The 14,468-nt window shown below is 45.1% G+C and overlaps 1 protein-coding gene across 1 annotated transcript in view; it reads right to left on the bottom strand.

Moving 5' to 3' along the window:
* UMODL1 (uromodulin like 1) overlaps positions 1 to 14,468 on the bottom strand; it is a 49,917-nt gene that overhangs the window by 21,036 nt on the left and 14,413 nt on the right. The window contains exons 6-11 of the mRNA XM_035896505.1: positions 13,968 to 14,087; positions 11,536 to 11,790; positions 10,007 to 10,119; positions 7,246 to 7,465; positions 3,549 to 3,686; positions 2,263 to 2,997 (exon numbers count right to left, since the gene is read on the bottom strand). Coding sequence (XP_035752398.1) covers positions 2,263 to 2,997; positions 3,549 to 3,686; positions 7,246 to 7,465; positions 10,007 to 10,119; positions 11,536 to 11,790; positions 13,968 to 14,087 — 1,581 coding nt within the window. The remainder of the gene's footprint in view (positions 1 to 2,262; positions 2,998 to 3,548; positions 3,687 to 7,245; positions 7,466 to 10,006; positions 10,120 to 11,535; positions 11,791 to 13,967; positions 14,088 to 14,468) is intronic.

Here is a 14,468-nt window from a genome sequence, read left to right as displayed (position 1 = left end):
ATACTGGTCTGTTTCCCTCCCTACACACATCTGTCCTGATTTCAACTGTATATAAGGCACCAGGTTCCAGCTCTGAGACTGTCAGATTCCTATACTGAGTTCTAGTCTCCCATATTAGCTGCTTTTTCTGAAGCAGCAAGAATTGAAAAGCAAGGCTCTGCATAAACTCTGCGGACCGCGTTGCATCAAAGTTGGTTCTCATCACACTGGGGACAAAAATCCTTTGAGCTGGGACAGGTACTAGAAGAAAAGAAGTAGTCATCAAGTAAAGCTTTGCAGGGGAGAGGAGAAAGTCATGCCTGCTTGAATCAAGCCACCAGAGCAGGCTTCCTTTATCCCAGCATACTTCTGATCCCAAAGGAACCCTATTTCTGATCCCAAAGGAACCCTCACCACCACCAGTCAGATCAAAGGATTCGGGCTTGCTTTTTGCTATGGCTTGTCCTGTCACATGAACATAAGTATTTAGGAGATAAATCACATTCAGTTATCTGATGGTGAGAGAGGAAAATGTATGAACACTTTTCAAACAAACAAACAAACAAACAAAAAACCCAAAACCGTTATTTAAAAGATATGACAGACTATGAAGAGTTGGCTGAGGTTCACCCTCCAGGTCAGAGATTTTGCCACAAGGAGGAGCTATATATTAAACTTCACCAAGCATGGGGTTTTGCCCTCTGAATTTCCTGCCCTGGGCAAGTGAGATGCCACTATAGTGGCTTTTCCTCTTGTTCCCCAGACATAATCCCAGCTTCTTTCCCAGCAAAAGCACTTGGCTGAATATTTGATTCATCAGGAAAAGAAAACAAGTTTTTATAAACTGAACTTGTTTGTGTAGAATTCTTCAATTTGTTTTCCAGCTGGAAGAAAATGACCTTTGGGTTTTGTCAGTTAAAATCAGCTATTTTGATATTTTTTTAAAAGTGAACATTTTTGGGGGTTGTTTAAAAAAGAACAACACCACATTTTTTTACTCTTCCCTACATTGAAAGGGAGCAGGGGGAACACAAAGCAAAGCAGTAAATGGAGCTTTTCAATTCAGGTCAACATGTTATTCAGTCCAAAATTATTTGTTTCCTCCATTTGGCCACTGAGGTCCCAAACCAGCTGTTTGCCCAGCTCTGTTTCCAGGTCACACCAATGCCAGGCAGAGCGAAGGATACAACATGAAGAAGAGAAAAGACAAAAGCTGAGCAGGGATGTCAGCACAGCTGCCCAGAGCTTAGCAGGACTGGAGAAGTGGACACCATGGCACTCACCCCTGGTGATCAGGACTGGTGGTACATGAGAGGCTGGAAGAGCAGCAAAGCTGTTTCAGCACAGCTAAAAAAGAGGTTTTCCAGGGAGAAAGGAATGAGGGAGAAGCAGAAGCTGGGCTGGAGATGCCAGGAACAGGAGACCATAGGGGAAGTGAAGAGAATAGAGCAGAGGAGAGTGCAGTTTGCGATTGGAGAGATGTGGAGGGCACGAGAGGCAGAATAAAGACAAGCAGAAACAAAACCGAAATATCTATCACTTACTAACACACGAAAGAAAAAATACATTCAGTGATGGGCAGAGACACCAGCATCCCTATCCCAAACAAAACCGTAACTTGAAGACCAAACCTGACTCTAACCTTGGAATATGATTCAGCTCCAGTCAACAGAAAAAAAATCCCCTAACTAGTTGCAATACATCTGCCCAAACCCAAGCAGGCAAAGCCCTCCCCGCCAGCCTAGTTACTCTCAATTTACAGCTCTTGGAAAAGTGGCTCACAGGTTTCCACGCATCTCCGGCCCCACAGGGGATTTGCGGGCTCTGCCTAATCCACCCGCCGCTGAGAGGAATAGGTCGGTTGTTTGCCTTCCCCGGGTCTCTAAGGTAACTCTGCAGGTGGCTGCTGCAGCAGTACCCTGGCGCCAGAGCATGCAGGAGAAACCGAGATGCGTGGCAAAGGGACAAGCAGCATATGCTTCCATGAGCACCGCTCGGTGCACTGTATGACTTGCTTCATCTGCTTTGAGATGAAGAAACGTTAACGTTGATAAAACTAACTGCCAAATTACCAGAAAGCGAAATTGTTTTGACATGCTGATCAAGAAAAAAGGTGCCGATTCCTGCAAGAAAATAATTCTGACATAGACAAACTAGCTTCAGACGCCTTCATCCCAAACCACTGATTCCAACTGTGTATCTTTCTGGACTCTGAGCGAGGCTTTGCTTCCCGTGCAGCCAAGCTACCTTGCGTGCAGGCCCCTGCCGGACACACATACTCACTCCGGTCCGCGGCTGGGCCTGGCGTCGGGCTGGGAGCTGGAGAGGCGCTTGGCAGAGCTGGTGACCCCAGGGCTCCAGCGTATGTCTCGGACCAAGAGCTGTTCTCTCCTCCTGTCTCTACATGTGCTCCAAGAGTGGCATTGAAGGCGGGAACGCCAGCATCCCCTGTGGCCGGCAGAGCTGTACCAGGATGACCTTGAGAGCTGGCCTGAGGCACACCGAAAGCTGTGTGATGTCCAGTGGTAGCAAAGGCTGTTTGATTTGGAAACACCAGCAATGGCGAACTGAGTTGCTCTTGCCCAGCTGTGCCCACCGGCACATTTGTGAGAGCAGCCGCTCGCTGCGATGCATGGGGGGAAGCCTCTGCTGTGGAGCTTTGCTGTGATGGACTTACGGCCACCCACCACTCTGTGCTCACAGCCAGTTCCTTGCCAGCTGTGACCCCTGTGGCCGTGGGACTGTTGCCCATGCCGAAGCCCATCTGTGGTGCCAAGCCTTTTCTCCAAGGGGCTGAAGCAGCACTGGTGGGAGAATGACTGCGGGGCACCTGCCCGTCACCCAGGGGCAGTGCAGCAGGGAGGTGCACGGTGGTGCTCATCTCGGAGCCTACAGCAGCCACCATCTCAGTGGTGGCAGGGGAAGGAGTGGCTGCAGGGCTTCCTTCTTCAGGAGCAAACTCTGTGCTGTTTGCTACTTCAGGAGCCGTTGTTTCAGTGAGAGGGTCCACAATCTCACCTGCAACACAGCAAACGCACATTGAAATGGGACCTCAAACTGGATGAGGAGGCACCAGGGTCTGACCTGGAAATGGGGCTGAGACCATTCAGCCACACATAATAGCATTACAGAAACAGGTCTTGGATATTTCATTAACATGTTGCAGCATATGTGGGGTTTATGGTGTTGAATCTGGTTTGTGCCTACACAAAGAAGCAGATTTGATTCCTGGGTCTCCTCTTCTGGTTGGGAGGGCATGGATGATTACACTGGGAGGAAGTTAGCCACAGACATACCAAAAGAGGAAAAAGGATGTGTCGTGTTTCTCAGCAGTCAGTCACTAGGCTAATCGGGAAGGATCTCAGAGAGATTTCATCTGAAAACACGTATAAGCTTCACCTTCATGTTCAGAGACAGATCAGATATACTTCTTCAGCCAGAGAGTGGAAAGGTGCTATATACACGTTGTGTGCTATGTAAACAGTTGCAATAAAAGCAGAGGTAGAAAACCACAACTTATTCCAACCTTTCATGATGAATAGAAACTACCTGCCAGTCTTTTTGCTCACCCTCACAGTTTCTTCCAGGTCGGAATGGATTGGTATCCATGGTTGTCCTGCATCTGCACAGGTATGAGCCCATCAAATTGATACACTCTGCGAACACAGAGCAGTCATTCTCGGCATGAGAAGCACATTCATCCCAGTCTGTAAGGCCAAAATCAAAACATGCGTTAGACAGCCCCCCTTCTGGCTGCATTAAGCTAGAAATAATCATAAAGTAGTCATTCTTTCTTCAGTTTTTGAATTTATGAATGAAGTCTTCCTTTTTCATCATTTACCTGAGAGCCAAGCTCTGAGTGATGCAGAACACTGTGTGTTGTTATTCTGTCACATAAAAATCAACTTTTGTCCTTGTACTCTGAAAAATACTTTCTCCAGGTAAAGATTTTTTTTTCAGAAGTAAACATTTATTTGAAGTGAAAAGAATATTGTAGGCTTGTACTATAGCTATATCAAAAGCATACATTATACCAAGTTCTGCATATGGTGCCTCCAGATACATCAGGTAATGAATAGATCTGTTACCACTAGCTACCAGTAGATAGAACATTAAATACAGACTTAATCCAAGTAATTTTCTGCATCAAATAAAAGATAAATACAAGTGACTCCCACAAGAAGCTCTCTTCAGTTCTTAACAGAGGAAGCGCTAAGGGCAAAAAACTCATTTTAGAGATGATTTCTTCTCAAAGGTAATACTGTAAAACTGTGACCCTCTTTCTGCTGGTCTCAGAAGAGAGATCCTGATTCATCCGTGCATGAATATGCTCCAAGGGTGTCCCTTATGTCTAATTTCAACTGCTCTGAATCAGTTAGAGATGCTTTTTCATGGAGTTATAGACCTATTTTATTGCCAAGTCTCTTCACTCTTGAGGGATTTAGATCTGGAGTCTTGTATTACCATTCTCACCCTGTTCCAGCAAACACGCAAAGGCAAAGTTAATGCTTTGGATGTGAATAATCTCAGTGAATCCCACGTGAGCCCTCCCTGTATTCACTCCCTTGTGCATACACCTTCATTGCCTCAGGGCCCCAAGTGAGGGAGAGCGGAAAACTGGACTGAAAACTGTGCCTTCAGATAAATAATTCTGATCAGAAGCTAGGGAAATGTTTTGAACAGCGTGTTATTGCAAGTGCTTGTTCTGCAAACATGCAGACATTAATCACTGTGGTTATTTCTCCAAAACAAGGGCAAGTCCCGTTCTAGAAACAGAAAGCACAGAGCAGGTGTGTGCATGCGCATACACACGTTCATCTTCCCGCTCGTAGCCAGCCTTCCCCTTTTACTTCCTTCCAGCTAATATGGCAATTCTTTTTCCTTTCTTTCTTGATAGATAAGTGTGGTCCCCATGATTGTTTCCATCAGACAATTTCACGCGCCTATGGCCAGCATCTGCCCATTATGTCACAGCCTTACGCTTAGAGGGAATACAGAAGTATGCAGGATTGACTAAAGCACCAGCAATGAAAGTGCTCTCGTTAATGCCTCACTATGCTATGAGGTAACTGCAACTCCTGCTGGCTTCAAACACCATCTGAGGGATGCTCCCGCGCTAATTGCCAAATAACTTACATTCACTGGCTCCGTTGTCTCTAAGGGTTTCCTTTCTCATCACTTAGCACGGCTTTTTAAGCAAATTCCTTCATCCCTGATGGCCATATTCAATCATGCATCCAGCCAAAACACTTAGGTTCTCTGCTCAGCGCTCACTGGCACTGGCACACCACTTGTGCACATGCATGCACACACACACTGCACTTTTTTTCCCTCTATAACCATTACATCTCAACCAAGGTGTGCTCTGTGCTCTCTTTCTGCACTCTTGGCATCTCTCTGTCCTTTCACCTTGGGCAAGTGCCTTCACCACACACGCATCTCAACCAACAGTGCTACTCCAAGAATTATAAAAAACCACCTTTGTGTTCGCTCTGATTACCCATTACACCTGTGAGAGGTACATGCAATGGTAAAAGTCTATGCAATTCCTTGCCTAATGAAGTTGCAGGTGCTAAAGGTTTGCATGACTTCATGGGGAGCCCATAAAGGAGAAACCCAAAGAAACACTCTGGATTCACGGGGTCCTGGAGCTGAAAATAGTTGGTGGCTAAGAGAGTTTTAGTGAGAGGCATGATCTATACTTGCCGTATTCTTACACTTCTCCAGGAATTGGCTCCTGGCTGCTACTGAGGATGTGACATTGTGAGAGACGGATCCTGGACCTGACTCAGCACACATGCCTTTCTCTTTCCTTACCATGCCTCACACAACAGACAGCCATTTTAGTGTCTCTGTCAACCATGGCAGGAAACTTATGAGCCTAGAAAGAGAGATGTAATTGCTCCACTCCCTTCCTTTGTGCTATCCCTTCTGACTTCTAATCCTTGCTGTTTCAAAGTTGAATTCCCTGCTCTGCCACTGTCACCAAACCAAGCACGTAGCCTTTTGGTGGCCACGCTCTACAGAGGACACAAGTGGCATTGCTCCACTAGTGCAAGAGGAGCTGTGCAGGCTTTACTGCCAAAGGGCACGTCCCAAGGCTCTCATCAGGGGTCAGGAAGCAATACAGCCCATTAGACAAATCTTTCCATCATGTGCTGCACTCCTTTGCCTTATTTTCCACATTTGCCTTTAGGAAACTGATGTGAAAGAGACACTTGTTTGGGCAGAGCCAAGAGATAGACACCTTTTCTCTACCCCTAAGGAGGAGTTGGCCGTGCTCCTGGCTAAGGGTGGTGCTACTGGAAGCCACCTGGCTTTCTGCAATTGAAGTAACAGTCCAGAGCTATTGGCTTCTTCCTCTCCACTCTTTCAGTCCCAGGATCAATAACGTTTGTAAAGTATTTTGCTGCACATCAGCATCTTGCAATTCAGTATCTGCTACCACTGTGATATTTGTAGGCTTCGGGCTCAATTTGTCTCTTTTGTTGTTTTCCTGTCCCATTCCCCTTAACCTCCATATGCTCTGCAACTCCAAAGGGAGTTTTCCCTGATCACAGTAAATAAGCTTTTAAGGGCTTAATGCGCTGGGGGAGAAGAATAACGCATTCTGTTGGCTTTGGCAACTCTCCGAACTCTGGCTGGCTCTGCCAGCTGGGAAACCTGAAGCCAGAACTTAAGTCCTTTGAAGATAAAAACGGTGATTACTGAAGACCAAACAAAGGTCTAGTTTAACATAAATTCCATACGTGTTTCTTTAGGCCGATTCACTGAGAGGACATTTGGGAATTTCTCTGGCTGGATTTCTATAGTGAAGATGTTAGATTTCTTAAACCCTGGCCCAAACACAGCCCCACAGCCTTGAAGCACAAAACTGTCTAGAGGGCATGTGTATGCAAAAGGCTACAAATATTCCACAGTAATCCTATCTGCAATTCAGTGCTAGAAAGATATGGCAAAATTCCAACTGCTCACAAGGAGGAGAGAGGAAAATTAATAGGGAAATCAAGGGCTCCACTCTTTAAACACAGTAGAGGGAAGCAGTGCCTGCAGGTACCAGGGGACAGGCAATGCTCCTTCTTCTGACCACTTCCGGGCTTAGGGATAAAAGCCCACAGAGGAGTTCTCATGTTGTGGTTTTCCCTCCAACAAACTACTGCAAGCTCCACATACTTTGTCTCTCTATAAAGTATTTTTCATGAAGAATGCTGGTGATCAAAATACAAACCCTATTTTGTTGTTTGGAATTTTTTTTTTTTTAATTACCTTCTATTGCAGTATTTTGCTGATCCACCAAAAGCTCAGAGCTATTGTACAGGTAAGAAAGCATCAGGGCAAACGTGGAGACATCGACTGGGAACTCGGGGTCCTGCACAGTGATTCTGAGCCTCACAATGATGCTTCCAGCTTGCAGGGATTCGGTCTGCACTTTCAGCTTCCCAGATTTGTATAAAGCAGAAATGTTGGCCGGAAATGAATTTTCAAGCTGAGCAAAGGGAAAGAAGCACCAACAGTTAGGAACCCAACAGGAATAGCTCCTTTTAAAACTGAACTATGGTGGTACCATTTTAAAGATTTACGTATGCACAACATTGAAACTTTTCTTTTTACAACAGTTTCCAAATGTTTCAGAAATCTTAATTTTCAGAGATTATTGAGGCACAGGGAAGTGTGAGTCTCCTAGGTGCACCTAGGCAACCTTGAAAATTATACCCATCTGACCACTGGTCTTACAAAACAAATTTCATCTTGGCTCAAGGGAGCAGAATTCCTTCTGCCCCTGTTTGCATGCATCACAGTTGAATTGGCCCGGTAAGTCTGCCTGCATCAGATCCTTGATGTTGGCTCTGTATGTCACGTAAGCTTTTTACCCCAAGCCTCCTATATATTCACCTCTGCGCTCCCAGACATTGGAACTTGGTCATCTCCACTGTTGCTGGAGCAGACTCGGGCTTGATTTTGGCTGCTACCAGCTACCAGTCCCCCTGGTGGTACCCAGGCAGAGCTTGACACTTAGCATCGGCCAGAGGCCAGTCCCAAGAGGCAACCAGAACGCGACCACCGTACTTTGGCAGACCCAGCTGCATGGATGCAGGCTGTTTGTGCCAATTGGTGTCAGAGAACGGTTCAGGAAGTTTCATTTACCACTACGGGCATGGCTTTAGCTCCCAAGGATTATTTGAAACTCACCAGTCCAAGTCCAGCCTGCAGCTGAGTCTAGTGACAAAGAAATCTCAGGATGAGAGACAAGAAAAATGGAGGTGGATAACTTCAAGCAAATGTGTGTGAGACAGCCCAGCTTGAAGGCAGTAGCACAGCAGTGGTTGATTACCAATCCGGTAAGTAGACCCATCGGCTCAACAAATGATGTTACTCTGAACATTAAAGCTGGCGTACTGCTGTCAATATTTGAGCTGTGCAGGAATTGGCAGTTTTACCTTACATCTCTAGAGGGCATCTCCATGCTTGAGCCTTTTGTTCTCCTATGTACAGCTCAAAGCATGCTTTTGAGCATGCAGTGCAACACCATAAATCAACACAGTTTTGCTGCCATTCAGCCAGAGTTTGCTCCAAAAATTCCTACAAACAAGCAGTTTAACTGGTCTAAGTTCAGATCAGGGTGGGCAGGCAAGAAAAAGAAGTGAGAGGGGGATGTTGTGCTCCCAAACACCCAAGGAGGCATAAGAAACACAGATGGACAACGCTCCTTTTCCTTCCCAACCTCATGATGACGATTAGATCTGCATTAGTCTCAGAGGAATTCAGTGACAAAAATCCTCCTGCACAACAAAAGCAAACTATTTGCAGCTGTGGGAAATAAAACCATGTCAGAAGGTTCAACTTGCAATTTCTCATGAGCAAATGCCTCTTCTGTGCTGCCTTTGAAAGTATAGCTCTTTTATTGGGGGGGGGGGGGTGTGTCCCTCAGATTTATATTCACGTATGCTTATGAGTCCCCCTTTGTTTTGGGAAAGTACTTTTGGATGGAGATTCCAATTCCTCTGTATGGGCCCTGTTCTCTACAGCAAAACTGTAAGAGACTGCTGTGTCTGAAACATCCCCCTTTTTGGGAAGCTGAGAGCTGATAGGCTTCATGACTCAGGTTCTGTTTACGGCTGGTTACACCTGAGCAAGGACAGTGGCGACATGCACGCATGCAATGAATGAGGCTGGAGAAGAAAGCCTGACCCAGTCACTTTTGCTTAAGAAGAAATTGCTTTGAGAGCAGTCAGACATTCATTGAGAAGAGAGCGCTGAAATTAATGCCAGCAATGGCATTTCAATAATCATAGAATCATAGAATCATAGAATGTTTTGGGTTGGAAGGGACCCCTAGAGGTCATCTAGTCCAACCCCCCTGCAGAAGCAGGGACACCGCTAACTAGATCAGGCTGCTCAGAGCCCCGTCCAACCTGGCCTTGAATGCTTACAGGGATGGGGCCTCCACCACCTCTCTGGGCAACCTGTTCCAGTGTTTCACCACCCTCATTGTAAAGAACTTCTTCCTTATATCCAGTCTAAACCTACCCTGGTTTAGTTTAAAACCATTACCCCTTGTCCTGTCACAGCTGGCCCTACTAAAAAGATTTTCCCCCTCTTTCCTATAGGCCCCCTTTAGGTATTGAAAGGCCACAATCAGGTCTCCCCGCAGCCTTCTCTTCTCCAGGCTGAACAAGCCCAACTCCCTCAGCCTGTCCTCATAGGAGAGGTGCTCCAGCCCAGTCAATTTAGTGTGAGTTTACTACCAAACTAAAGATCCAAGGAAAGGAGTCCCTGTTGCATGCCTGCATTTTTAATTCCTTTACTCTTCTGTAGGGGAAAATTCTCATCAGTTTCACTGCTAATAAGGCCAAGGGCTTGATCTGTTTAGTCAGCTGAATTTTGTTTTAATCACAAAGAAAGGTCACAGGAAAGAGTATGATGATTTTCCAGGGATATTTCAGCCAGGCATAAAATCCTCTATTATGTTAAATAAATTCTAAATTGAAAAAAAAATATATATTACACACAGATATTTTAGCATTACCTCTGTCAGCAACAGTCTTGAAAATTCTTCATAGGCTGAGCTGCTGGTATTATGGAAATCATCAGTGAAGTTGTAGTTAAGAATCCTCATAGTAACACCAAATATCTTGGCCTCTGTAGGAGACAATATTGAAAGAGACACTGACAAAGCAGAAGAGGAAAGGATTCAGTCAAAATCGATGCACCCAGACCAAAATCTCAGATGATGGAAGGAGAAGAGGGGGAGAAGGTTGAGAGAGTTTGGTATTAAACCAAGAAAATAAAGCCAATATTCTGCTACAAGCTTCCTGGACATAGAGGAGATGCACTTACATCAGGTCCGTAGAGATATTTAGGTGCCCAGTTACAACTGCATGAGAACTGGGTATACACATGTCCTTGTGGACCTGACCCTACACAACTCCTGCATTTGAGTTACATCCAGGGTTGAATTGCCTGTGAGCTCATCTCTAGTCCACCAGTCACAGTTATTATTTTTTTCCTTATCTTGGTAGCATGGATAGTATGACTGAAAATAGTAAGAAAAAAAACAGTGCCTGCCACTTCTCTGTCTGGTAAGCCCTGGCAGATAACGTACAGAGCACACAAGCCACAACCAAGAGCCAAGGAATCTATTAACCACTTTAACCTGTATAAACAATCTGAGGCTGTTACTCTTTGGATTGATCTTTGGAAAACTCTTCTTTTTCTCAAGGGTTCCAACTTCATACTTCAGCCCCCTGTTTCCGTAACCACTAGACCTCCTACTATCCCTCTACAAAGGGAGTAATTTCCTTCTGACCCAAAGTGGAATCATCCCTCATCTGATCAAAGGGAGGGTTCTTATGGATAAACATAAACAGCAGCATTCTCACTGTGGCCAGTACTAAGTAGTTCGCTGCATGTTTTTTGAAGAAAATGTGGAGAGATTTATTTCTTTACTTGCATGAAGGCTTATGAAATAATTTAAGGATAAAGGAAAAGCAAAACTCTGTTTGATCAGCACACTGGGGTCTCAGGGAGCAAGCATCACTAGCTAACTGAACAAAATTATGCAGGTATTCTGCAAACTTTCTTACACAACCCTTCTTATTCCTTTTAATCCTGGTAACTCACAAATATTCAACCAAATTTGGCCTTACTCTGGGCACTCTTGTTAGCTCAGCTGAGCCCTTGACAAACCAGTTGACTGGATTTCTCACTGGCCACAGCCATCAACCAGGAAAAACGGGGCCTGATGGGAGATGGGTGGCAGCAGAATGCAGTGTCGGGCACAAAAAAAAAAAAAAAAAAAAAAAATCTAGCTTGGCCTGATATCTGTAATAGCCTGAGTCAGCTCCAGCACTGCTTTATCAACTAAGGCCAGAGCTCTGCTGCCTGATAGTCTGGATTGTATATGCTGGAGTAGAGGAGAGAAAAAGTGCTGAAGGAGGCAGAAAATGGAGTCCAGGGAGGACCAAATGGATCACTGCTGAACTGCAAATGAGTGAAGAGAGAGAGAGAGAAAGAGGTAAAAAATATATACCTTTTTTTTTTTAAGTGGCTATTTACCTGTTTTAACATTTTGATGGGAGATGCTGGTTTTTCCACAGGTTTCATAGCTGATCTCTACTGAATACATCATGCCTGCTTCCAGTCCAGACACGTCCATTTTCGTTTCCTCTGTCTTCAAGTTTTGTATAAGCTCTTTGCCCTTGAACACTTGGACTTGGAAAGTATGGTTCAGAGTAGAAGTGACATGCCAGGACATTTCAAAACTGTTGCTGGTAACACTGAAGATTCGGTGGTTTATAACTGCAGAGGGATCTATCGCAGTCCCAGGAAGAGTCACCACAGAAAAAACAACATTTCATGTTCAAAGCATTGTGCTATTCTATATCCATTATAGACAAACACTTTGACTATCAGTAGGGGAAGCTCCTTTTTACATTACATCAGGACAGATTCTGCCCCTCTCAGAGTACCAGGTACCCTCGTCCATGAACCATCGCATTAGGGTGATTAATTGAGTGCTTACTCTTTTTATTTCCTTTTGCTATACCCATTTGTGGTGAATCTCTAGTAACGCTAATAATCAGCCAGTGAGCTACAGGTTCAAGCAACAGAAATAAACCTGGAATAGCGAATCTGTGTACTCTATATATGTTGACACCTGCTGTGTCTCTTGTCACTTTAATCATCAAAATGCATCTCTTCAGGCAAAGGCTGCCTTGATTTATGCCTGGGAAAACCCTACAGAGCCCAGCTTGGGGGCAGAGTTGCGGGCAGCAGTTCACCTATTTATGCCACTCTAGTCCAGTGCAATCATTGTCACGTCAACGGGAAAAGAGAGAAGCCTTCAGAGATGATCACCCTCTACAACTGCCTGACAGGAGGCTGTAGCGAGGTGGGTGTTGGTCTCTTCTCCCTGGTAACAGGTGATAGGATGAGGGGAAATGGCCTCAAGTTCCACCAGGGCAGGTTTAGGTTGGACATTAGGAAAAATTTTTTCAATGAAAGGGTTGTCAAGCATTGGAACGGGCTGCCCAGGGAAGTGGTCAAGTCCCCATCCCTGAAGGTATTTAAAAGATGGGTAGACGAGGTGCTTAGGGACATGGTTTAGTGGTGGGATGGCAGGGTTAGGTTAATGGTTAGACTTGGTGATCTTGAAGGTCTTTTCCAACCTAAACGATTCTATGATTCCTCTCCTCAAAGGAGGTGGAGGTGTCTCAGTTGGGTAGGATGAACTGCCCTCCAGCAGAGCCTATCCATCTCCTCTAACTAGACAAATTGCCCAGACTGGACACCTTTCCTGTAGACAGCTGGGGTCAGGTGAGATGAACATCATCCTCCATGCTAACCTAGAGACCATGGCATGTTGCTGCCACAACTTTAATTCTTTCATGCTAATGGTTAGTCTGAGGAAAAAAGTTTGTTTTCTTAAATTGTTTCAATAGGACACAATTGTTTCCAGGCCTCTGAGCAAGGTGGCTGCCAAACACTCCCAAAGCCATACTTCCCCCACTCTAGAGGGACTTCAGCTTAATTTTGTTCCTCTAGCTTCAGCTTGGATCAGAAGTTGTGGATGAAGATCAAGAATATCCAGGCAAGGAATGACTTAAAGCCATTTCCTCCCACAAGAGGAACAAGATGTTGTTATAAAAGCATTGTGATAACTCTCACCTTGAAAGGGCTGAAGTCACCCATATAAAGACAAATCTACTGGGCTTTGTTCCCACCATAGTCCCTCAGACAGCTATCATGTAGGAGGAAGAGTATTCACAAAGGCTAACTCCAGTGCAGAATAGCTTTGGCCAACCTCCCTGACTCATGTCCCCCACCAGCATCTTCATGGACTCAAAAGCAAGAGGCCCACATCCCAGTGGCTGCGGCCAGGAGGAGCTCCTGTGGTCAGTAACAGATCCTCCCATACCGTGTTCCAGGACAAGCCTGGGACATACAGTGAGCTGGGTCCAGGGCAAGTGAGTGGTGCTGGCCTTGTGCAGCCCTCACTGGCATGCTTCTTGCACACAAACCCTATCATGGGACCTGCACTCAAATGGTTCACCAGGCATAAGGGGCACAAGAAGCCATCATGGCCACCTCCACTTCCAGGAGGCCAGTTCCCTTCAGTAGCCTTGGGAATAGCCATCATAGAATCATATAATACCAGGTTGGAAGGGACCTCAAGGATCATTTGGTCCAACCTTTCCTGGCAAGAGCACAGTCTAGACGAGATGGCCCAGAACCCTGTCCATATGAGTCTTAAAAGTGTCCAGAGTGGACAGTGGGGCTTCTCCAGTGGTCACAGCACTACAGACCCTGATTCGAATGTCCTGTTGCAGTAGCCTCTCTTTCCGTTTCCATAGGTGGAGATTCACTCCAAAACTATTACCAGTCTCTGTAAACACCCTCCTGCAACTCAACCAGCCCCAGGACAAAGAGATCAAAGAGTGGCTGAATGAAAAGCAAGACAATATTCAATCAAATCCAAGGTTACTTACAGCATCCAGCATCTGTAGCTTGGTTAGTCACGGACAAGAGACTTGAATTGCTGATAGATGGAGAACTACTGCTAGTGTTAATGAGATCCAACGCTGAACTTGGAGTAATTGCTGCCATGCCTAGGCAAAAAATAGTATTATCAGAGTTAAAGCATACCTAACAAAGCAAATCCAAAATAATACCATTCGTGCTTTCCACAGCTGAAAAACAGCAACAGTAGTAATATAAATAGAAATGAAAATAAACATATCATATCACAAAAGCCTAAAGTAATGCTTTATATTAATTTTTGAGATTAAAGGATTGTAAAATTGTTTTCTATCTAAAGCATTGAATCTACAAGCACTTATTTATCCCATTGTCTTTAAGCCCCTTAGCAGGCCCATTGATGCCTGTGGGCTGCAAGTATATGCCTCTGTATTTTGTTGAACTGGTACCACAACATAGTAATTCACCCATTGCCAAACTCCATCTGCCTCCAGCAGAGGACCCTGTATATA

The sequence above is a fragment of the Egretta garzetta genome, unplaced genomic scaffold (assembly GCF_000687185.1).
Source record: "Egretta garzetta isolate BGI_Z169 unplaced genomic scaffold, ASM68718v1 scaffold45, whole genome shotgun sequence".
NCBI lineage: Eukaryota > Metazoa > Chordata > Aves > Pelecaniformes > Ardeidae > Egretta > Egretta garzetta.
This window is presented reverse-complemented; position numbering and strand designations above follow the sequence as displayed.